Below are 24,380 nucleotides of genomic sequence, written 5' to 3'. Positions count from 1 at the left end.
GGGAAAATATCTTCAAGGACACATTCTTTATTCAAATACAGCACTGATACTACCACACAGAAGCCTGATAGCACTGAAGAGATGGTTTATGTGGCCCAGGTTAATGCAATAACTGGCCCAAACAAAAGTGAACATGCCGTGGAGACAGAACCTTGAATCTGACAGCTACGCTCCCTCCTTCGCAGCCAACGCCTGTAGCCTGTCAGCTCAAAGGATGTGGTGAGTTGTGGTAATGGTGTTGTCACAGTGAGATTTTCTGCAGTCTATCCGTGTCCGTTCCACGCCATGCTATACACAAGAAGGGACACAAGTCTGATTGCACTATACAGGAGGAGATGCAGTTCTCAGCTCTGCTCAGAGGGACTGCCTCAGCACTGAACCCTTCATGTGCTCCCAGTTGTTATAGAGCGCGTAGAGGCTGGTGAGCGTCAGTCCTGCAATGCCACCTCTTGCTATCCCACGCAGTCCACCTGTAGGAGAATGCAAAGGGAAAGTGAGTGATGTGCCAGTGAGAAGTAAGTCTTTAGGCTCTGCACTACTGGAGCTTCGGTAACTCCAATGTATGAAAAGAAGCTAGAACATCTCTGCACACTTACTGCACCCTGCTTGTGCAAGGATGAAAGATATAATAGACAGTGGTATCTACAGTAGCATCTCTTCTAGTTTTTTAAAACTCTAAAACAAGGGTGTCAAACATGCGGCCCCAGGGGCCCAATTAGGCCCCCAAGCAACTGGCTGTCAGCTGCTTTCTTCTGCTCTCTTGCACAGGAATTACAGAGTGAAGCCTCTATTTTCTGCATTGGCTGAGGCTCCTACCTTGGGGGGAGCTTGCTTTGCCAGGTTCTTTCAATCACATAGCAGAGCTACTGAGCCAAGCCTCTCTTCCTTGTATTGGCTGAGGCTCCTCCCCCTCCTGGTCCCCTGGAGAAGGAAGGAAAGAGCCAGAGCTTCCTTTGCCCCATTCCCTGGATCCCATGGGAGAAATAGGAAGAAGCACTTTAAGATCAAGAAGAGCTAATGTTTTAAGCTTTTTTTTAAAAAAAAGTATTTGTGTTTGTGTGCTTTATAAAATTTACATAAAGGTAAAGCACCAGTCGTTTTTGACTCTGGGGTGACATTGCTTTCACAACATTTTCACGGCAGACTTTTTACAGGGTGGTTTGCCATTGCCTTCCCCTGTCATCTACGCTTTCCCCCCAGCAAGCTGGGTACTCATTTTACCAACCTCAGAAGGATGGAAGGGCCTGATTCGGCCCCTGGACTGCATGACTGACACCCTTGCCCTACACTGCAGCCGATAAGAGTATTTCATTTCTACACACACCCTTCTCCAGTTCGATTAGATCTACCCTAACATGCCATGATTAAACTGAAATTTAAGCAGTTAATTTTCAAATCACTTAAGATCCAACCAATTGTAAGTTAAAGTCAGGCAGCAGTGTTTCAAATAACAATCTAGTGACCCCAAACACCACTCAAAGTCATGCAGTATGACAGATACTATTAAAAGACGAGGTTAGCTGAAACTGACTGCTTTCCACTGACCAATATCCCATGTTGGTCAGACAAACTTTCTGTGAAACAACAGTCTGTTCCCTGGCCTGAAATTCTGTAGCCCAACATCCATCTGATCTGGTCAAATAAGTACTAATACATATTTATGTTCTACAAAACCCAGGAGCAAGTAGTTGCATCTGGCAACAAAGCTGGGTTGCTAGTTCAAGGATGTTTTGGCGCATTTCCCCCGAACATATTCAAAATTTCCTGTCCTTCCAGTTCTGTTTATCAAATGATAGGGTAAAGTATGCCTCCCACCCTGCAAACAGAATTCTGCTAGCCTTGGATAGCGGCCTGACCTCAGCAAGTCTCACAAAACAAGCGTCTGTCATTATCACTCTGTGACATACGCAGACACACTAAGATACACAGAGGCAGACTAGAAACATGGCCTATGCTGGTAGACTGAAATATCTAAGAGCAAACCTTTCAGAGTTTGCTAAATGTGCACAATTTATTTGGACCCATGAATCCCAATCTTTTCAGAATGCTGAGCCACCGGAAGTCCAAATTTACTTATTACATGACCCGACCAAGCTTGCCCGAGGTTCTTTGGTACCCTAGGACTCATGTGAGCTTGGCACCCATCTAGTCCAGTAGCTCACTTTCTACGGCAGCCCACCAGGCGTTGCTGAGAAACCAGCCAGCACTACCAAAAGGCACAGCTGCCCCCACTATGGACCCCAATCAAGTGGTTTTCCAAAGCATACAGTCTTTGCAAGTGGAGGTTACGTTTCAGCCTTTGACCATTCACCCCTTCATTACTGCCTCTCACCCCCCACCCCAAGATTATAAGAAACATGCTCTAGTAACTCAGGACATGTTTTACTGAAATCTTAGGGCTTTTCAGGTAGAAAAAGCCCAGCGGGAACTCATTTGCATATCAGGCAACACCCCCTGACAGTACCATTTTATACGTGGCCTTTTTGTAGAAAAAGCCCAGTATGAACTTATTTGCATATTAAGCCACACCCCCTGATCCCAAGCCAGCTGGAACTGCAGTCCTGCTAAAAAAAAAAAGCCCTGAGTCTTAACATAGTCAATAAAAAAAAAAATCCAACTAATTTATGGCATGGAAGAGTCTGGTTTCAGGGTTAGGTCTTCATCTTCAAAACACGTCCAGGCCTTCCCGCAAATTAAGCACTGATGTTGGTTTTTCCAGGAACCACTTCACATGTTATTGTTTTCCTTTTTAAAGTTTTAATTTATAAGAAGAGATGTTTCTGACTGCCAATGAAAGCATGCCTCCTCTCCCCCCCCCACCCCCGTGATGAATCATAAGCGTGAAGTCAAACACCTACACATTTTACAGGGCTAGGACTCTGCCTGCCATCCACGGAAATGCTTGTGGCTATTATGTGGCACATTTAATTACATGGCTCAACCCTGAGATGTAACGAAGTTCTACAAAAAGAAGAATCCGGGTGTCTTGGCTTGCACACATAAAAACGTTTAGATTAATTGTTGTAGAAATACCCTAACAATGTTGATATCAAAATGAATATGTGAGTAACTATTTGTGTAAGCACAGAACCTAGGTGCTTTTGCAACACAAGTATAGCCCATTTCCTATAAATTACATCTGCAGAAGTGCTCACTTTCCTGACTCTGTAATTATAAGCAATAGGGACCTCAGAAAATACTATCATCAATAACCAGGGCTTTTTTTTGAGCAGGAATGCAGTGGCCTAATACACAAATGAGTTCCTGCTGGGCTTCTTTTTCAAAAAAGCCGTGTGAAACAATGGTGGTGTTAGGGGGTGTGGCCTAATACGCAAATGAGTTCCTGCTGGCCGTTTTTATATAAAAACCCTGTGTGAAACAATGGTGATGTCAGGGGGTGTGGCCCAATATGCAAACGAGTTCCTGTTGGGCTTCTACAAAAAAGCCCTGTGCAAAACAATGGTGATATCAGGCAGTGTGGCCTAATATGCAAATGAATTCACAACATGTTTCAGGTGCAAATTTTCTACGCATTTGCCTCCCCACAATGGTGTCTGCTGACCTCTCAGAACTATAATTTCTGGAGCTGTGGAACATGTGTGGCAGGGGGACTGCAGGGAAAGAAGAATCCACCATGCTTTTTTCAGTCAGTGGAGCTACACTTGTAGGCAGGGCTCTTATAGAAAAGGCCCAGCAGGAACTCATTTGCATATTAGGTCACACCCCCTGACACCAAGCCAGCCGGACTGGTGTTCTTGTGCGTTCCTGCTAAAAAAAAAGCCCTATTTGTAGAAGAGGGGGTAGGGGGATTTCGCCTCCTCTCTGCTTCTCACTGTAGGCCCCAAACTCCATGGGTATTTGTTCATCTGAGCTCAATGATCCACTGTTCCAAAGGGAGTGTTAGGAGGCGGGGGCATGGGGAAAATCCACACATCTTCCAATAACGGCCGGCTGGTTGATGTTTACAATCTCTTGGCCGAGTATTGCCCTCATGACACAGAAGTTTGTAAGATACATCTGAAAGCATTTTAATGCAGAAAACTTTTGTATGTAAAAATGGTGTGATGCAGTTGGATAAAAACCGATTTGATAAATCCTAGCTGAGCTGGTTTACTTGTCTGGGCCAAGGTGAAAGTGAATCTCAACACAATGCAAGACTGCTGCTTCCCAAAATGGATTTCAAGAGTCCTAAACTGAAGGGTCTTATGGTTTAGGAGCAGTCCTAAGCTGATCTACTTGGAAACAAGTCCCATTTTGTTTAATGGAGCTACTCCCAGGGAAAGCGTTCTTTGAACTGTAGCCTTTTGGATGGAATTCACTCCTTGAGGTAGGACACTTCCAAATGAGAATACAGGTCCCAAAATAGCAACATGGTCAAAACTCTCTCCCCATCTTTCAAGCCCTACAAGGCAATTATGACGCAGTGAATGCACATAGGACACGTGTGCATGCGGGTGTTACAACATGCAGAACAGGGAAAACAATTTCAGCAGCTGAGAATTTACTCAGGTCTGAAGACTGAACATGCCCAACAGGTACTTCTGAGAGCTCAGTGCCTCTCACTAGCAAATGTAGGGGAAGCAATCTGCTGCATTATATGAGGGACTCCACATATTCAGGAGAGGTGGCCTCTTGGTCAACTCACCACCATTTGTTTGCACTCAAACATTCCATGAAACCAAGATTACACCATTTGTGTAAAGGGCAGTGTGCTCTATTTCATTATGTTTTCAATTGCCCTTCAAAAACCAAACTTTTAAAAAATAGTTGATATAAGGGTAAGGGCAAAAGCTGAACAGAACCACTATTCAGTGAATTGTTCACAGTTTATAAAAACTTATTTGTAGTCCACCTTTCTCACTTGGATTCAAGGCAAATCACACAAAGTGAATCGGGACATTCAACAGGATTAGGGCTGCAGAAGAGAAATCTAAAAACAGAACTGAAGCAAAGCTTAAGTTTTCACATGACATGTTCAATGATGCAAAATTACATAGTAAGGATCCTAAAGGTAAAAGTAGTTCCCTGTGCAAGCACTGGGTCATTATCAACCCATGCGGTGACGCACATCAGAACGTTTTCTGGGCAGATTTATTTACCATTGCCATTGCCTTCCCCAGTCATCTACACTTCCCCGCCCCAGCAAGCTGGGTACTCATTTTACCAACCTCAGAAGGATGGAAGGCTGAGTCAACCTGGAGCCGGCTACCTGAACCCAGCTTCTGCTGGGATCGAACTCAGGTTGTGAGCAGAGCTCGGACTGCAATACTGTGGCTCAACACTCTGCACCAAGGGGCCCAGTTAGTGAGGATCCTTCTTACAGCAAAGCTATAAGCAGTAATATAGATTGAAGTCCCTAATAATTTAAACCAAACAACGTGAATTACTTTGTATAGTGCAACCCTAACGCTAGTGTAGACATAGAAAGCTGTCAAACTGAGAGTTAAAATTGATACAGTCAAAGTTTCTAAAAGCAGAAAGCTGGAAGAATAGCAGGTTTTGAGTAGGCAGGAGGTAACTTTCCACAGAAGCATGCTCCAGAATTAGGATGTATTTTCCTTTCCCTGGATTCATGCACTTCAAGCGCTCTGAGGTTGTTCAGTTCTTCTCAATCGATTTGTTTCTAAGGGATCTCTAATCTCAAAACACGGCCCAGGTACAAGTGTAATTATTCATTCTAATGGCACTTGGCTAGGATAAGAATCGCAGCAGCGACTGTCACAATAAAGTCCAGCAAAACCAACCTGCCATTTGGAATCTTGAAACGTAAGAAATCTTTAAACAAACTGAACAAATGGCTTCATTGCTCGTGATAACAGCTTGACCGAGCTAGAACTGGAGAACATTCAAGGTGTACTATTGGGTAGAAGTTCAAGCAAGTAAAAGCTATGATGACTTAAACATAAACCTGGGCTACAATATGTACTGAGTTCCTGCTTTCTTAACTGGTCTTAATATTTTCAGAGTTTTAATGCTTGTGTCCCTGTGCAAGCACCAGTCGTTTCCGACTCTGGGGTGACGTTGCTTTCACAATGTTTTCATGGCAGACTTTTTACGGGGTGGTTTGCCATTGCCTTCCCCAGTCATCTACACTTTCCCCCCAGCAAGCTGGGTACTCCTTTTACCGACCTCAGAAGGATGGAAGGCTGAGTCAACCTCGAGCCGGCTACCTGAAACCCCAGCTTCCGCCGGGGATTGAACTCAGGTCGTGAGCAGAGCCTAGGAATGCAGTACTGCAGCTTTAACACTCTGCGCCACAGGGCTCTTTTTTTTTGTACCAAGCAATAAATCCATCCATTCCTCTACTAGCTATTACTGTCTGCACCTAAATGTTGCTCTAAGATTTCTTGATCATTCCCACTGTTTTCCTGACTCCAAGCTGTATCATCAGTTGCATTCCCCTTGGCAGAAATCTTTGTACTGTATGTAACCTAAAGGTGTGCAATGCTTTTAGTGCATTTTGCTTTCAAAAGTTTGCATATCTATTTGTTTTAATCTGCAGCTGTAGTTCTTGGGGGTACTGTATGTATACTCAACCTCAATTCTGCATACAGAGCCAGAGAACTCTCTATGCACTGTTAATGCCACATACTCCGGTGTTCCGTTCTTTGTCAGAACAGATTATTATATACCACATACAGGGCCTTTTTTGGTAGCAGGAACTCCTTTGCATATTAGGGCACCCCCCCCCCGATGTAGCCAACCCTCCTGGAGCTTACAGTAGGCCCTGTAATAAGAGCCCTGCAAGCTCTTGGAGGATTAGCTACGTTGGGGTGTGTGGCCTAATATGCAAAGGAGTTCCTGCTACCAAAAAAGCCCTGACCGCATGTAATTTAAGAATCTGGGTAACCGTTAAGGTAAAGGACTAAACAAACAAGTCCACTTTAGTTCACATACCCTGTCTGTATTTTTCTGCCTTTTAAAAGACCAAATTAACTCAATGCCAAAGTTGGTTATTTAAAAATCAGTCTCAACCTACTGAGTTGGGTCCCAATGATACACTAATGGAAAGCACTCCCCCTCCCCCATTGCAGCCCACTGATCTCTATGAAATGCCTGCTCCTGGAGCCTCTAGGAAAAGCAGGGGGTCTGCGCTGCTGTGGGGGACTTGGCAAAAAGTTACCCCCCACTTCCTCTGCCCGATGCTACTGTTGGGATCCAACCAACTATAACTCCAGTCAAGACTTCTGCATTTTCTTATTCCTGCCTGCAGTTTTCTGTTCCAGAAAGTACTTTTCCCCAAAATACCTGGCTTTTAGCCCTCAATGCCAATTTCCATCACCATTAATAAAAAGGTATACAGCCAAATTTTGCCTAATGACCATTAAGGCATTTGGCATGTTGGGCTTCAGGTACAACTTCTACATACAATTTCCTGGGTGAATACAGGAGATTGAGACGTGGCTTCCACGTTGTGCCTAGTTTGTAAAATTAAAAACAAACACGATGTTGTCGGAAAAGCCTGTAGACAGAACATGAAGTATTTCAGCAACTGATTCGGGTAATAAGGAGGTCTTTCCCCAACGTACCTGTGCTTTTATATAGCATTCCCGTCATGGTCCCAGCAGCCACTGTGTTCAGATCATCTTCTGCGCCTCGTGTTTTCTCTATGATAACTCCAAATGCGCTATACAGCAGTGCTGGAATGGAAGTCGCATTGTTAGTCCAACAACATGAAATAAATCACAATAAGGAAAAATTGGGCAAATAAGCCCAGTAAGATTCTGCTCTCGAGTGATCTCCTTTCTAAGGGATAGATCCAAGTGGGCAGCCGTGTTGGTCTGAAGCAACAGAACGAAGCAGTAGACAAGTTGCACCTTTAAGACCAACTAAGTTTTATTTAGAATGTAAGCTTTCGTTTGCTCTAAGCAGATATTATCAGACAAAAATGGAAAGGCAAGCAGTCCTAAATATAGAGAAAGTGGGCAGTAAGTTGGTATGTAGAGTCATGGAAATGTCTTTAGCAGATTAAAAAAAATCACAAATTGGGGTCTGTGTTTGTTAGTGTTGTTAAGGGAATCGGACTTGAAATTACCCACTCTGCAAGTTGCCTACAGAGAACAAAAATTGTGATAATTGGGCAGGGAGATTTGTACAAGAGTCAATACTTCCCTACAGGGCTTTTTTTTTGTAGCAGGAACTCCTTTGCATATTAGGCCACAACCCCCTGATGTAGCCAATCCTCCAAGAGCTTACAGTAGGCCCTGTAAGAAGAGCCCTGTAAGCTCTTGGAGGACTGACTACATCAGGCGGGTATAGCCTAATATGCAAAGGAGTTTCTGCTACAAAAAAAGCCTTGCTTCCTGCCCTTGTAGCCTAAAAATGACTAATATGGATGTGAGACGACAGGGGTCTATTAATGAATTTGTGAGGCTAAATTAGGGTAGCAGGCAGTTCAGGATTTGAAGTTACTCTAATTTGGAGCTTGTAAAAAAAAGGATGCAACAAGGGTCTGTATTCTGCAGTGCCCCAACATGACCCCCCCCCAAAGGTATTATTGCATTTGAAGATAAGAAACACTTTGAGTCTACGCCTAGACTCCAATCACCTGCTGATGCCATGTCCTCATTTCAGACAAGATTAGGAGGTTTTTACGGATCAGGTCACCAATGGCAAATGTGCCTCCTCTCAGACACCCAGCATGGAGCCCAACACACAACTCCTCCGCACAACTGGGAGGCACGGGGGATCTTGTCCAGCGTGAAAAAAAGCAATCCTGCTCTCTAACTCATGCAGTGAGAATACAGAGCAAGATTGATCTCTTACACTGCACTGGGCTTTGGAGAAGGCAGAACCAGAACCAGATCGTGCACCCAAAGACAAACAGAAACCTCATGCGCAACATGGCAAACCTGTTTTAAATCTGAAGAATTCAAAAGCATTTTAACATGGGGGGGGGTCTGCTATTCATTCTGTCCAATGTGTTTTAAAAAACCCACAGAAACCCCACTTGACATTCTGGATGCCCGCCAATCACAATCTTGGCTTTTTTACAGCACAATTCAGCTCAATAATACTACTTCTGCAGTAGAGCACTGTGACATTGCTGGGCCCAAACCTGAAAGTGTGCTGCTGTATAAAAAGAGTTCTTAGACAAGTGGAATCTTTTAAAAGACATCACAGCAGAAGTGGTCAGATCTCAAATAGCAAAACAGCGAGTTCCTGTGGAGCTCCCGCTCGCTATCAATTATTTTTGGAAAAAAATGATAAACAGACCCCTCTGAAAACAAACAAACGAACAAAGCCAGCTGGTGGGAAACAAAGGAATGCTATGTGCTGTTAGCTGAACGGGGTATTTCCACAGCTGCTACCGTAAAGACAAACGGAAGCAATGAAATGACTGCACTGTGGAAAGGGGTGTGGCTTGATACCAGCTATGAGAAGATAAGGACTGAACGGGGAGCAAAGGCAAAAACGATAGTCAGCAATGGTGAGGAATTCAGTGGAACACACTAAAAGATACCACGTGCCATCACATTGGGCAAATGAGAGAATCTGTTTTTAAATTACCAAATGCTTATCCTTTCCAAATGAACGGGGATTTAAACAGGGATGCCAAATAAGGCTCTGTAATGTCAGAAAAAGTGGTATGCATAGCTCCAAAATCACCCCGGATACTCCTGATCTGTAGTTAAGGATTTTCCAAATGGAACAGACAAACAGCAGCACTGAGTTTTCTGATGGAAAACTGAAATCTCCCTGAGCTGTCTTGTTATTGATGGGTCTAAGGATCGATTTTAACCACATTGGCCAAGTGGACAAGGAATACAAAAGTGCACGACAAATATGAAGTGGAACTAACAGCTATTAAACTAAGGATCAGGAATATTAAAACACTAATAATACTATTCTACGCTGCTCTCTAAGGATGCTAAGTTGTGGATCCAAAAAGAAATGACCTGCACTGTTTTCAAATAATAAACAGAGAAGTCATCATGTTGGAGTCGATATAATAGGTAAAAAATGAGCATACAAAAATTTCAGATCATTTTTATTGCTATTTGAAAGGTGCTGAGAAATACAAAATGAACATATGAACATATGAAGCTGCCTTCTACTGAATCAGACCCTTGGTCCATCAAAGTCAGTATTGTCTTCTCAGACTGGCAGCGGCTCTCCAGGGACTCAAGCGGAGGTTTTTCACACCTATTTGCCTGGACCCTTTTTTGGAGATGCCAGGGATTGAACCTGGGACCTTCTGCTTCCCAAGCAGATGCTCTACCACTGAGCCACCGTCCCTCCCCTAATCGGCCACTGTTTTAATACTATTAAATTTCCTTTGAATAAAACACTCTTCGTTTTCTACTGAAACTGTAATAGTGATAGCTCAGTGGGTCTTTTTTTATCAGGGTGCCTCTCCCCGCACCAGAGCACCAGATTTCTAATCACCAAACCACGTCAAGTTTTCTAGCAGTTTGCAAACTTGCCACTAAAACAGGTCAGGGTATAGGACTGGAACAAACAGGGAAAGGTTACTCAAGAAAACAAACACAGCTGCAAAGCATCTGTTAATATATCACTTGGAACATTGGAATCTTGAACTTTGGGGACCTTTGAGCTCAAGTGGCAATCTTTCCTGCGTGAGGCGATCTTAATGATTCTGGTACAGACAGTTAAAAAATGTCTTTCCGAAAAGTTTAGCCCTCTCTGGCAAGTAATTATCTTTCAGGCCTCTGAATCTCATTTAAAGGGCTTGGTGAGAGAGTCAGTTGTCAGGTCTTCAAGGTATCTTATGTTCTGTAATGCAGTCCATTGGGTTGTCAAAAACAAACCACTAGATGGAACTTCCATCTTTAATTTTTCAGACTTTCAGATTTATGGAGAAATTAACCTTAGTGACTCTAGGCTACCATGATGATGCTGAAACTCTGTCAATTAGGTCTGGATTACAAAACAAGCTTACTTACCTAAAGATCCAAGAGTATTGGCCCATAACGCTCCTTGCCTTGTCACCATGTTTAAAATCCTGCAAGTAATATGAAAGAGAGATATAAAGAATAACTGCACTCAGTGAAGTACAAATTGTAGGTCTAAAGACATCACATGCCATCGTGCTATTTAATATCTTCTGTTACAGAGCTTATTTTTTGTATTTCATAATAAGAAGAGTTAGAATTATACCCTGCCCTTCACTTGGAGTCTCAGAGCAACTTATAATATCCTTCCCTTTCTCTCCAAACAGACATCCTGCGAGGTAGGTGGGACTGAGAGAGCTCTAAGAGAACTGCTCTTGAGAAAACAGCTCTGAGAGAACCGTGACTGACCCAAGGTCACCCAGCTGGCTGCATGTGGAGGACTGGGGAATAAAACCCAGTCCTCCAGATTAGAGTCCGCCAGTCTTAACTACTAAACCAAAGAGGTAACAAATGATAAAAGTGATGTCTGAATGAAATTGATTTCTACAAGCCCTTCATCCAAGTTTTACAGTGTAACAACTGGATTTGAAGGGACAAGTGAAATTTTACAGGAACTACTCCCTTAACTATTTTTTTCAGCTTCTGCATGCATTAAGCCAGCTGGTGGTACTTTACTGTCACAATCCAAAGGCCTATGTAGCCAATATCCAATACTTTTGGAATTGTGAAAAATCAATCATTTGCAGATAATTGTTTAAGTTAGCCATGATAAAATAATCAGGGTTTTGCAGATTTGAGTACTTTAGCACAGATTTTGGGAAAGTGATTGCCAAAGACATAAAAGAGTAAAACTAGTAGAAATGGCGCCAACTGGGATGCAAAAGGCCATCATCTGTTCACCACCAGAGTCTTCTCTTTAGTTTCTGAGCTATCCAAAAAGACTGATATCAACACACTGTCATGTTTCAACCTTCTCTCGAAAAGTATACTGGCCACAATATTGATTCATGAAAATGGAACCACAGATTTTTCTGCAGGCCATCATCTGTAGTACTGCAAAAACAAAAAGCAAAAAACATGGCCTGGAATTTAAATAGATAACATATGAGTATCTGGGTGAGCCCAGAGGGGTTTTTAACTTTCTTTCTCATTTAAAATCCAACTCCTGTGCCTTCCCATAAACTACTTTAGAAGTTTCAACTTTTAAAAAAGGCTTCATTTGTGAAATCGAGACCAACTGTTCCCTACCCTCCTTGTCATTCTGGAATTTGGTCATGAATCATGATTTGCTTATCCATTTTCAGTTCATTAAACTGGATAATTCTGAACAGAGGAAATTTCATGGGATACAAAACTTTATAAAGTATCGACTGCTGTCCAAACAAAAGCAATTTTGGTTTTATGTATCCATTTGAAAAACAAGCACGGTTAATCAGAACACCACAAATTCAGGGCCAAATTTGGTCCCTCAGGAATGAAGAAATATTTCTATCCACAACTGGTTCCTAAAAGTTTATGCATGAGCTTAACATAAATAATTTTCCAAACATGAGTGCAACTAAATAAGCTTAATATGGGTTTGCAAAGGCATGCTTGTCAGAGTGGAAATTCTCTCAAAGATAGACCAAAGGTTTTAACATACAAACTCTAAACATATGCTTTAAAGCTTAATGCTTTAATACCCTGCCTCTCTCACACACCAAAGTAGAAGTCAAGATGGGGTTTACAAAAAAATAAAAATCATTAAATGAAACCGTGAGACTTGGCCTGACTCTAGATATATAACTTTCTATAAATGGTTTCCAAATATTTATTAATTTATACCCTGCCCTCCCTGCCAAAGGAGACTCAAGGTGACATAGGCGAAATGGCAATTTGTAACATAAAAACATTTAAAAGCAATATCCTCACTAAGCTGTAAGCTATGAACATATTAATACTAATGGTGGCAAGGTACAACTAACTATATCTAAACACAAGTCCATGTGCAACTGCCATCTATATGCCATGCATTCAAATACTGGTAAGAGTTTTAAGGTCCTGAATTCAGTGATTTACCAGAGGTAGGCTTTTATCTTTCCAGTGTTGTAATATGAATCTTTAGGAATAATAAAGGGCACAGAGGGTCCATTTTCACTGACCACAGAGTTAATAGTCTACCCTTGAGCCCTAGCACCAATAAAAATTTATAAATCAATGGGTTAATTGTACCCAGGTTAACTGGCCTCTAGGCACATTATAAACAGCCAATGTCGGGACCGTAATAGTGTAGTGTTACACAGATTTAAAATAAAGAACATTTTCTTTATGAAAATAAAAGTAAAATATTCTACACTGACAAGAAGAAGACGACTGCAGATTTATACCCCGCCCTTCTCTCTGAATCAGAGTCTCAGAGCGGTTTACAATCTTCTATACCTTCTCCCCCCACAACAGACACCCTGTGAAGTGGGCGGGGCTGAGAGGGCTCTCACAGCAGCTGCCCTTTCAAGGACCACTCCTGCAATCGCTATGGCTGACCTAAGACCATTCCAGCAGCTGCAAGTGGAGGAGTGGGGAATCAAACTCGGGTCTCCCAGATAAGAGTCCGCACACTTAACCACTACACCAAACTGGTTCTCCAAAGCCATCGCAAGCTGTACTTGTGTGTATGCTTTCAGACTAGCACTGAGCAGGGTGTTGGCTGCTCAGCACACTCTCAGAGAAGCACAAGACTGCTCCCACACTGGTGTCAGATGCCTCCAGAACAGAGCCAATGACAAACAGCTAGTGGACAGTACTTTTATCTCCCAGTTGTGTAACACTGTCACAGACATGGTAGTGTCAAGGACAGCTGACTACCGCTGGTGTTTAGGAATAAGAAGTTAAGATCCAAAAGGCATGTAGCTGTCTTTGGCTCACAGAAAGGGAGGATGTACACTTCAGGTTGCTGAGTTAATGCAAGGAGAGAGAAATTCAATTCATTATATTTTTTCTAGTACTACAAGCTCCTCTGCATAGCAACAGCTATTGAACCTACCCATTCTAGTATCATGAAAATGCTTCATCTAGCACAAGCATACAGAACAATGTGTGCTGCTAACTTCCCCAAATTACCACCCCCCCCAATTTTTTGCCACAGAAAATTTAAGAAATGACAGGGAGAAGAAGGGGACAAAACTTATATGAAAGCAAATGCTTCTTAACAGGGCCAGATTGGGGGGGGGGGGCAGAGGGGGGTGCTTGCCCCCGGCACTAATGGAGGGGGGCGCCAAATTGCGTATGAAGTCCATTGAATTTTATGGGACCATAAGATAGAATGGCCCTTATGGGGGCGTCATTTTTTTAATTTTGCCCCTCCCCTCAGAAAACATGTAGATCCAGTCCTGCTTCTTAAGGAAAAGTTTTCCACACTTAGAACATACAGTATGTAAAAGTTCTTAGACTTTTAAAAAAATTTCCATGGAAAAAAACAGGAAGAGGGGGTTGAAAAAATATGCATTTTCTCTTCGGAATGACCAAAATGGAAGACTCAAAAGGCGTAGCATAGGGTTTTTTTTTAAATGTAAGACAATCTACAGAATAAAGATAATTCCTACATGTAAGTTAGAACAGATGTACATTGTGTATACTGTAGACAGTGGTATCTGTTCTAGTAACACATGTATTTCTTATTGTGAGATATTATGATGTATCTAACCCCATTTTCTCAGGTTGATGGCAATAATTTTTAGAGAGGTGCATTTAATTTGGATCATACACTAGGAACTATTCATATATTTTAATCAACTTTCCTATTTTCAAAAAAACTTGTTATAAGGACTAGTAATATTTGAATTTTAATGCTTGTAAAACACTTTTTGTTTAGTTCTTAAAAGTACTGTTGCTGTTTTATTTGTAGGCCATCTGAGATATGTTGTACAGAAAACATCCAGTTTCCAACTTAGAATGAAAGTTAGACTAGAATGACTGAATCATGTGACCTTCAATATGTCTTCCCCGCCTGAGGAGGGAAAATACGGCATGGGTTGATATCATTCTGCTGCCATCTGCTGGCTGGAAGGGATTCTTATCTACCACTGTATCCACAGAAAGTCTTTAATTTGTCAAGAAAGACATTCAGGCAAGCAGTTCAATTTCTAACCAGAATAAATTTTATAATCGCACCCCACCATTCCCAGCAAGCAAGAATACAAGGGAACCTAGCAAACTGAACCTAAATATTTTAAAGATACTGGACTAATATGAGGCTAAATGTTTTAAAAATACTGAACCACTAAGGGGAGTTTTCAATAACTATTTAAAATGGAGCAAAAAAAGGAGCAACTATCAATGAGGGAAAATTACAGGGTATTTACTGGAATTATGCACTTACTGTACATTTCTAGGCTTGGACCAAGCCATGCTTTGTGTCTCCTTCAAACCTAGCCGCAGGCCATTCAGTGCACCAAATGCAGCTCCTGTTAAGGCAGAACATGAAGGATTTAGTAGCCACAGTGAGTAAGAACTAAACACTACAAATGGTTAAACTATTGTGAACACAAACAAGAAATCTAAAGAAAAAACACTACATGAATCTCAGCTTTTCAGTTTCTACTGAAGTAGGTACAACTGTGTCATTGGATCGGTTATATCAAAGAAATGTCAGTGAAATTCCATAAGCTAAGAGTGTGTATGAGCGAGAGGCTTCAGCTGATATCACGTTGGTCCATGCTCCCCCTTCCTTATCTGCATATTCATTTCTCTGTACTTTGTTCTTACACTAATCAGAAACATCACAGGCTATCAAGAATTCTTCAGTAGCATTTATATCCTTTAATATTGCCAGCTGCTGATAAGAATGTGTATTTTTAGCAATGAATCTAAACTGTAAGCTGAAATCATTAGGATCTGCACACGTGTATGCTTCCCTTCTAGTGCAAAACAGGATGTCGGCTGTTCTGCACACTCTCAAGAGAAGCACAACACTGCCATATGCTGTTCTCCATTGTCTCCAAAACGGAGACAATAACAGGCAGGTTAAATAGACAGTATCTTGCTCTCCCAGCAGTGTAACACTGTTACTGACATGGTACTGAGGCAGACAGCTGACTACTGCTGGAATTTAGGGGCAAACACTATAGGGAATTGCCTGCTGCTGAATTATGAAGCTAATGGTTCACTATTCACTCTAGTTGCAAAGACACTTCAATTACTGTATAATGATTAAACTGTTAGGATACCAAAAACTTAAAGGAAGAAATACTAATTTAAATAAAGAAGGCGGGGGGGGGGGGAGAGAAAGGGAGAGAAGACAGTCTGGAGCAGCGGTCTCCACCTTTTTCATTCTGTGGCACATCTGGAATTCTATCATGCACAGCAATAAAATGGCTGCCGCAGGAGGCAGAGCCAGCCACACAAAATGATTGCCACAGCTTAACATCAGTAACCCAGTGTAGATCTTCATGCTGTGGTGACAGCTGCTACCAAAGTTACATTTTTAAAAATCTGCACAGCCAATCAGACCTCCAACAATCAATCAGAAGTCTTGCTGGCAAAAAGCCCTACTTGGCCCCACCCACTTCTAAAAATCACTTGGCCGGCATCAGAAAAAGGTGGCAGATCAGTGCCACAGTACCAATGGACACCACACTGGAGACTTCTGGTCCAGCTCATAAGCCTGGTTATCAACGCATCTGGGTACCACTGACTTTCAAGGTGCATATCACTCATTCAGCACTGTTACAACAGACTAATACTTTAAGAGGAATGCATGTAAATTCATATTTGCTTACTTTAGGCACAAAATACATCTCTGAATTGCTCATTTTAGTCTTAAACGATTCCTTCCCACCAAACTAGTTCCAGGTTGATATACACAGTATGTGACAATTTCATCTCTGACCAAAATACTACATAGATATAATTTCAATTATTTTAACAGTGTCAGCCACATGTATTGGTAAATAAAGGCCCTGTACCTGTCATGCAACATCCTCCAATAGTAAAGAATGCCAGCTCAAATCTCCCCCTAGTTTTGCTAGCTCCAGTGGGTAAAATAAATTCATCTGTGTCCTAAAAGAGAATAAAAAATCCCTATAATACAAAGTCATGTGTGAATCCGTTCAGTTTATAATCAACATTTCACATCTATTTACCCCAGGTTGGCATTTACATTAAAAGGTCAGTATTACAAAACTTGCATCATACGAGAAAACAACAACAACAAAAATTCAGTAACCCTTAGCCAAATATTAAAGATTCAAGTGAAAGACTAGCTGGTGAACCCCTCAGGAAAGCTTGTTTTGCAGATACCAGTTCTTTTCAGCAATGGCTGCATGTTCCTCTGGTGTAAGGATCCTTCCACCAATGCAACAGTATCTTAAGACTGCATCTTGTGTCAGAAGGGTCCTTGTGCCAGAAAAAAGTGCAGATGCTGATGGGACAAAATGGTAGGATCAAACCCAGATTTCACATCAAATGAGAAGTCTGTGCATTATTACAATGAGCCATCAACATATTGTCTTTTACACAGACTGCTAACAGTAAACAGTCCCGCTTTTAGAAAAACATATGTCATAACTGCAGAATGCTTGTTAAATTGAGGGAAAACTGTTCAGTTTTCATATAACATGCAACAGTCACTACTTGCTGCCCACGGGTGTATGCTTCCAGACTAGCACTGAGCAGGATGCTGGCTGCTCAGCACACTCTCAGTGAAGCACAGTACTGCCCCATACTGGTGCCAGATGCCTCCAGAACAGAGACAGTGACAGACAGGTAGAATGGACAGTACTTTCATCTCCCAGTAGTGTAACACCGTCATAGACATGGTACTGACAGAGACAGTTGACTACCACTGGCATTTAGAAACAGATCTGAATCAGTGGCTTCTGTATCATCAAGCCAGAGTCTGGTGTAGTGGTTAAGTGTGCGGACTCTTATCTGGGAGAACAGGGTTTGATTCCCCACTCCTCAACTTGCAGCTGCAGGAATGGCCTTGGGTCAGCCATAGCTCTCGCAGGAGTTGTCCTTGAAAGGGCAGCTGCTGTGAGAGTCCTCTCAGCCCCACCCACCTCACAGGAGAAGATACAGGAGATTGTAAGCCGCTCTGAGTCTCTGATTCAGAGAGAAAGGTGGAGTATAAATCTGTAGTCTTCTTCAGTTCATAGTTAGCTTCAGAACATGACCCAAGATCACCTAGCACAGTTTTCAGCATATATAACTTCTCCCTACAAACTTTACATGAGTTATAAATAAATATCTTAATACCTAGCAACAACATCTGACGTTTAGCATAACATGTATATCTTACTTGTATAAGGTATCTGGGGTCCACATTTAAATACGGAGACAGTGGGCTCATTCCAGTCACTGAAAGAGGGAAAAAGGGATACGTTGTACTTACTCTCTCAATCTGAAAACAAGCAAAACCAGCCCAGCAGAAAAAAAAATGTTCAAAATAATTATCATCCTTCACATATCTATTCTATCTTAACTACCACGTGATATACAGTCATTTTACGAACCAAGCTAACACTGGAATCCCTCTTGACATCTAACTACCCAATTATCTAATATGTCGTTGATGCTGTAGAATTTAATTCCAGGAATTAAAACAGTTTTTAACAGTTGTGGGCAAATTTTGCACATGCTCAGAAGTCTTTCGAAATCAAGCTCCAGATTCAAACCCCTAATTTGGATTCAAATTAGGACTCACTTCTCTAGTATTATAATTTCTTTGGTGAAGTCACAGTTGACTCATAATGACCTCATAGGTTTTTCAAGGCAAGAGATGTTCAGAGGAGGTTTTCAATTGTCTGGGCTCTGTGCCACACCCATGGTATTCTCTGGAGCAGAGTTCCCTCTAAGCTGAGTTAGTGTGAGCTAGCTTACAAAGTTTGAGCCTCTGGCTCACACATTTTTGCCTTAGCTCAGGAAGAATGACCCCAGAGCACATTAATTTATGCAGTAGCTCACAAAGTAGAATTTTTGCTCACAAGACTCTGCAGCTTAGCGGGAACACTACTAACTAGGGCTGACCCTGTTTAACTTCCAAGATCTGATGTGATCAGGCTAGGAGGGGCACCCAAGTTAAAGATCCATTTCTTTAATGTAGTCTACATATAACAAAGTTATGTCCTTGTACTGTGTTTAACTATGGCAGAAGTACTACCACATTCTGTTTTAGTGTTACTCTCATTTTTATTCTGCCCCGTCTCCAGGGAATTCTTAACAGATTCCTGTCACCCATTTTCAACATCAGGATACAAACAACCATTATGACGGTAACTGTCACATGGTTACTTTAATGCCTGACCACATATTCTAACCCAGGCTTCCCTGCTTGGAAGCTTATTCCTCTATAAAGGAAATGAGAAGAGTTTTTAAAATAAAAGTATTACAGTTAGTTTTAAACCACCCCAGTAATATAACTGGCAATGCTCAAAATCAACATCACACCTCTGTCTCTTGCTCTTTATGACAGGCTCATTGCGGGGGGTGGGGAGGAGGAAGTGAGGCATTCACCAAAACACCGGTTTAGATATTCGCTGGGCCAAACCCAAATGTAGGCAACAGTTGCTTTCAGCTTCACACCCTTCATGCTCACATGACTGAGCAGCTTTCAAAGGAGAATGAAGTGACCTTGAAAAGGCGCCTAGAAGGCCAGTTTCGCCACCACAGGAAGGCCAGTTTGCCTCCTCCCTTGGCTCCCCAACTGCAACCTCAGACGTTCTTAGAGATTTAGGAGCATTGCCTGGGAGAGAGGAAGGAGCCATACAGCTGCCATTTCTTCCAAGGGGACTGATCTCTGCCGCCAGGAGTCCAGTTTCGGAAGGCAGCCTTGTCAGTCTGCAGGAGAAAAGCACAATTCGAATCTAGGGCACCTTGGAGGCCAAGGATGCATTCACACTACACTAACTAAAGCGTTTCACATCCAGATTTTTACCGTGTAAGAATAGTAAAAATCCAGATGTAAAATGCATCAGTTAGCCTAGTGCAGGCGTGGCCAAACAGTGGCTCAGGAGCCACATGTTGCTCTTTCACACATATTGTGTGACTTTTGACGCCCCCTCACCCAACCCCAGTGACCAGCTCGGATAATTCATTTAAAGTTACTTTCTTTCCATCCCTCTTCTCCCCTCATCTATTTGTCTTCCTGCTTACCTTCCAGTCTTGGGGCTCTCAAACATAAGAGAGGCCATGTTGGATCAGGCCAATGGCCCATCCAGTACAACACTCTGTGTCACATAAGAAAAGCCATGTTGGATCAGGCCAATGGCCCATCCAGTCCAACACTCTGTCACACAGTGGCCAAAAAAAAATTATCTATCTATCTATCTATCCATCCATCCATCCATCCATCCACCCACCCACCCACCCAGTGGCTAATAGCCACTGATGGACCTCTGCTCCATATTTTTATCCAATCCCCTCTTGAAGCTGGCTATGCTTGTAGCTGCCACCACCTCCTGCGGCAGTGAATTCCACATGTTAATAACCCTTTGGGTGAAGAAGTACTTCCTTTTATCCGTTCCAACCCGACTGCTCAGCAATTTCATTGAATGCCCACGAGTTCTTGTATTGTGAGAAAGGGAGAAAAGTACTTCTTTCTCTGCTTTCTCCATCGCATGCATAATCTTGTAAACCTCTATCATGTCACCCCGCAGTTGACATTTTTCCAAACTAAAGAGCCCCAAGCGTTTTAACCTTTCTTCATAGGGAAAGTGTTCCAAACCTTTAATCATTCTAGTTGCCCTTTTCTGGACTCTTCACAATGCTATAATATCCTTTTTGAGGTGCGGTGACCAGAATTGTACACAGTATTGCAAATGAGACCGCACCATCGATTTATACAGGGGCATTATGATACTGGCTGATTTGTTATCAATTCCCTTCCTAATAATTCCCAGCATGGTGTTGGCCTTTTTTATTGCATTCGTACACTGTCTTGACATTTTCAGTGCGTTATCTACCACGACCCCAAGATCTCTCTCTTGGTCAGTCTCTGCCAGTTCACACCCCATCAACTTGTATTTGCAGCTGGGATTCTTGGCCCCAATGTGCATTACTTTGCACTTGACCACATTGAACCTCATCTGCCACGCTGATGCCCACTCACCCAGCCTCAACAGATCCCTTTGGAGTTCCTCACAATCCTCTCTGGTTCTCACCACCCTGAACAATTCAGTGTCACCTGCAAACTTGGCCACTTCACTGCTCACTCCCAACTCCAAATCATTTATGAACAAGTTAAAGAGCATGGGACCCAGTACTGAGCCCTGCGGCACCCCACTAGCATTTTTCTGTGTCTTGTGGCTCTCAAATCTGATGTTTATTCTACGTGGCTCTTACGTTAAGCAGGTTTGGCCGCCCCTGAATGCACCCCTGCAAGAGTTTCAGGGCAGGAGCCTTACAGAATCCAAAGCTCCCTTGGTCAGGCCTGAGTGGATCTCGGAGTCCTTTAACCTTAGCCATAAGGTCGTTTCTTCTCGCGTCCAACCAAGGGAGCCGGAAAGTCCATCCCCTGAAACTCCAGGTGCCCCTGAACTCGCACCTGACTGGGGCTCAACCGGCCACCCCGGGAGATCTCCAGGCTCCACCTGGAAGTTGGCAGCCCCGCGCTGCCCCCTTTTTAACCCCTCCCCTCACCCCGCAGAGCAACGGAAGCCAGGCCTCGGGCGGCACTCACGGGGCACTCCGGCCAGGTCCGCGTGGGAATAGCCCGGCCCGCCGACTCCCCCGACGCCGAAGAGGCCCCCCAGGCCGGAGCCTTTCGAATTCCCGCCGGCCGCGGCGGCCCCCTCCATGGCGGCCGACCTCTGAGGGGGAAAAGGCCCCTCAGTCGCTCGTCCTCGCGCCCTTCCCTGCCTCCTCTCTGCCTCTTCTCGGGCGGGCCGAGCTTGCCGTAAAGCGACCGCCTCCCCCTCACGCGGCCGTCGGTCGCGAAAAGCGCTCGAGGCCTTCCTCCTTCCAGCTCCGTCTCTTCCGCTTTACGACGACGCCGGGGCGTGCTTTCCGGCTCGGCGGGGCAACGGAAGCGGAAGGAAGGCCGCCGCCGCTGCCTGGAAGGGGGTGGGGCCGCCGCCTGAAGGAAATAAGAGAGTGGAGGGGGGGGGGCTCGCGCAAGGGGGGGGGGGAGAAAAAAAAGGGCGGGAAAAAAGTTGGGCCCGAAGCTGAGGGAGGAGGATGTGGGGACGGAGCCGCGTGGCCTTCCCCTCGCCCGCCTGGGGGGCCTGTCCCGACCGCCTCGCCCTAGAGAACCGGGGCAGGGGGGCTTTGTGAGGTAAATAAGGGGCGGTGAGGGGGGTCGGCGGGCTCACACAAGCATGAGTGCGGGGCCTGAGGGGGAAAGCCTCAGGAAAAGGATTCGCTTGGACCCCCTTCTCGCTTCCCCCGCCGCCGCCAGCAGCAGCCCCGAGGAAGGACAGCCCCCTGGCTGGGATAGGACAGTGACACAGCAGCCGCCGCCGCCGCCTCTGTCTCCTCCTCCTCCCCCCGACAGGGAGCGAGGGCCCAGCAGCTGCAGCAGCAAAGGCAGCCCCGCAGGCACGGTGGGGAACAAAGGTCCGTGCAGAACGACAGCGCCTGGGGGTGCTTGGCCTCTTTGGGGGGTGGAGGGCAGTGTTCCCTCTTGCGAGCAAAAATTCTGCTTTGTGAGCAAGTGGCATTCAAGTTGTGAGCTCCTGCATAAATGATTGTGCTTTGGGGGTCCTCTGTCCTGAGCTGAGACAAAAAGGTGTGAACTGGAGGCTAAAAATCTGTGCGCTAGCTCACGCTAAGTCAGCTCAGAGGGAACACTGCTCTGGGGTCATCCTTCCTGAGCTGAGACAAAAAGGTGTGAGCTGGAGGCTAAAAATCTCTGAGCTAGCTCATGCTAACTCAGCTCAGAGGGAACACTGGACAGCACATGGGGAGGCTGCTTGGCCTGTTTGGGGGTGGAGGTGTGAAGATTGTAAAACAGATTGTGAGCTACTAGTATTAAAGTTGTGAGCTATTGTGTAAATTGGTGTGCTGCGGGGTCATCCTTACTGAGCTAAAACAAAAGCGTGTGAAATGGAGTCTAAAAAACTGTGAGCTAGCTCATGCTATCTCAGCTCAGAGGGAGCATTGGACAGCACCTGTGGGTGGGGGGCTGCTTGGCCTGTTTGGGGGTGGAGGTGTGAACCAGTGTTTCCTCTAAGCTGCAGGGACTTGTGAGCAAAAATTCTACTTTGTGAGCTACTGGCATTCACGTTAGATCCAGCTGGGCAGTCATGTTGGTCTGAGCAGTAGAACAAAGTAGGAGTCAAGTATCACCATACTGTACCTCATTCATACGGTACCTCATTCCTTATCCAAAGAAGCATGCATGCACATGAAAGCTTACATTCTGAATAAAACTTTGTTGGTCTTAAAGGTGCAACTGGACTCCTGCTTGGTATTAAAGTTGTGAGCTGCTGCATAAATTATTGTGCTTTGGGGTCATCCTTCCTGAGCTAAGACAAAAAGGTGTGAGCTGGAGGCTAATAATCTGTGAGCTAGCTCTCGCTAACTCAGCTTAGAGGGAGATGTGAACTCTGAACAGAGTGGTGATTCTTTCTCAAGCGTATGTCAGACTGGACTGTAATGATCACTGTGTATTTATTAAGATCACGGCATGACAAAATGGGTTCTGATTTTTTTTTTTGTAAGGTTTCCTGTGGAAACTGGAAATAACACCTGGGTGATGTGGTAACTGCATGGTTCCATGTTTATGGGATGTTGTAACCAATACTTCGTCTTAGCTGTGGAGTCTTGTGAGCAAAAATTCTACTTTGTGAACTGCTGGCATTAAAGTTGTGAGCTACTGCATCAATGAGTTTGCTCTGAGGCCATTTTTCCTGAGCTAAGACAAAATGTGTGAGCTGGAGGCTAAAAATCTGTGAGCTACCTCATACTAACTCAGCTTAGAGGGAACACTGGTTGTAACACGCCCTGAGCCCACTCATAGGGGAGGGCAGGATAAAAATTGATTAAAAGAAATGGTTAGGGGTCACGATACTCTTGCCTTGCAAGACACACAGCAGCAATGAAAAGGAAATCCCCACAAGGGCGTTCTTGATTGAATGATTATTTGGCAAGGCCCAGAAGGCAAATAATAGATAGCCAGTAAGCAGTAGTTGACCTGATCAAGAGATGTTGCAATCCTGCTTGTTATGCTTCTGAATTTGCTTGTGCCCACAATGAAACTGTGGGAACTGTGATAACATAAATTCATTTAGAGAGAGCAAAATGAATGCTTTCAAAGAAGATGATAGATATTATTTGGGTTTAAGCTGGTGAAAAACATGAGAATTTTGCATTTTGTACAGTAAAAAGGTAGTGGACAAGACTTATCTTAAGCCTGTAAATGAAAATATATAATTAGTTAAGATTTCAGTAACAAAAACAGTAAAAGGCTAATATGTTTACTGTGGTGTGAACTTCTGTGTATAAGTGCTCAGTTCATTGTATGCATGAAGCGAGTAGCGAAGGTTTTGGAAATATACGTATGCTTGAGTCTGGTGAAGGGTAAACCTGTTTTACAAAATGAAATTAATGGAT

General features: G+C 43.7%; 2 protein-coding genes and 3 non-coding genes across 5 annotated transcripts in view; 1 reads left to right on the top strand and 4 right to left on the bottom strand.

The window, feature by feature from the left end:
- Positions 1–11: 11 nt before the first annotated feature.
- Positions 12–22,231, bottom strand: TIMM23B (translocase of inner mitochondrial membrane 23 homolog B). The gene is made up of 7 exons (XM_060241052.1): positions 21,508–22,231; positions 18,130–18,188; positions 16,796–16,889; positions 15,211–15,295; positions 10,908–10,966; positions 7,530–7,640; positions 12–470 (listed from the first exon to the last, which is right to left on the bottom strand). The coding sequence occupies exons 1-7, from the start codon at positions 21,623–21,625 to the stop codon at positions 355–357; spliced, it is 642 nt and encodes a 213-aa protein (XP_060097035.1). The 5' UTR covers positions 21,626–22,231; the 3' UTR covers positions 12–354.
- Positions 13,502–13,704, bottom strand: LOC132574539 (small nucleolar RNA SNORA74). Its single transcript, XR_009555616.1, has one exon. It is a non-coding gene; the product is annotated as a small nucleolar RNA SNORA74 (small nucleolar RNA).
- LOC132574538 (small nucleolar RNA SNORA74) lies at positions 15,733–15,937 on the bottom strand. Its single transcript, XR_009555615.1, has one exon. It is a non-coding gene; the product is annotated as a small nucleolar RNA SNORA74 (small nucleolar RNA).
- On the bottom strand, positions 17,475–17,678 carry LOC132574537 (small nucleolar RNA SNORA74). The gene has a single exon (XR_009555614.1). It is a non-coding gene; the product is annotated as a small nucleolar RNA SNORA74 (small nucleolar RNA).
- Positions 21,873–24,380, top strand: part of PARG (poly(ADP-ribose) glycohydrolase) — a 120,640-nt gene continuing 118,132 nt past the window's right edge. Inside the window, exon 1 of the mRNA XM_060241053.1 lies at positions 21,873–22,382. Coding sequence (XP_060097036.1) covers positions 22,145–22,382 — 238 coding nt within the window. The 5' untranslated portion in view covers positions 21,873–22,144. The remainder of the gene's footprint in view (positions 22,383–24,380) is intronic.

The sequence above is a fragment of the Heteronotia binoei genome, chromosome 6 (assembly GCF_032191835.1).
Source record: "Heteronotia binoei isolate CCM8104 ecotype False Entrance Well chromosome 6, APGP_CSIRO_Hbin_v1, whole genome shotgun sequence".
Classification (NCBI taxonomy): domain Eukaryota; kingdom Metazoa; phylum Chordata; class Lepidosauria; order Squamata; family Gekkonidae; genus Heteronotia; species Heteronotia binoei.
Note: the sequence above shows the minus strand (reverse complement) of the source record. Positions and strands in the feature narration are given on the sequence as shown.

Excerpts from the sequence above, each read along its gene's own strand:
- TIMM23B (XM_060241052.1), bottom strand. The coding sequence starts at position 21,625 with ATGGAGGGGGCCGCCGCGGCCGGCGGGAATTCGAAAGGCTCCGGCCTG. Across the intron at positions 15,296-16,795 it reads TGGAGGATGTTGCATGACAG|GAGCTGCATTTGGTGCACTG; the intron begins GTACAGGGCCTT and ends CTGCCTTAACAG. Across the intron at positions 10,967-15,210 it reads TCCAAGCCTAGAAATGTACA|GATTTTAAACATGGTGACAA; the intron begins GTAAGTGCATAA and ends TATTACTTGCAG.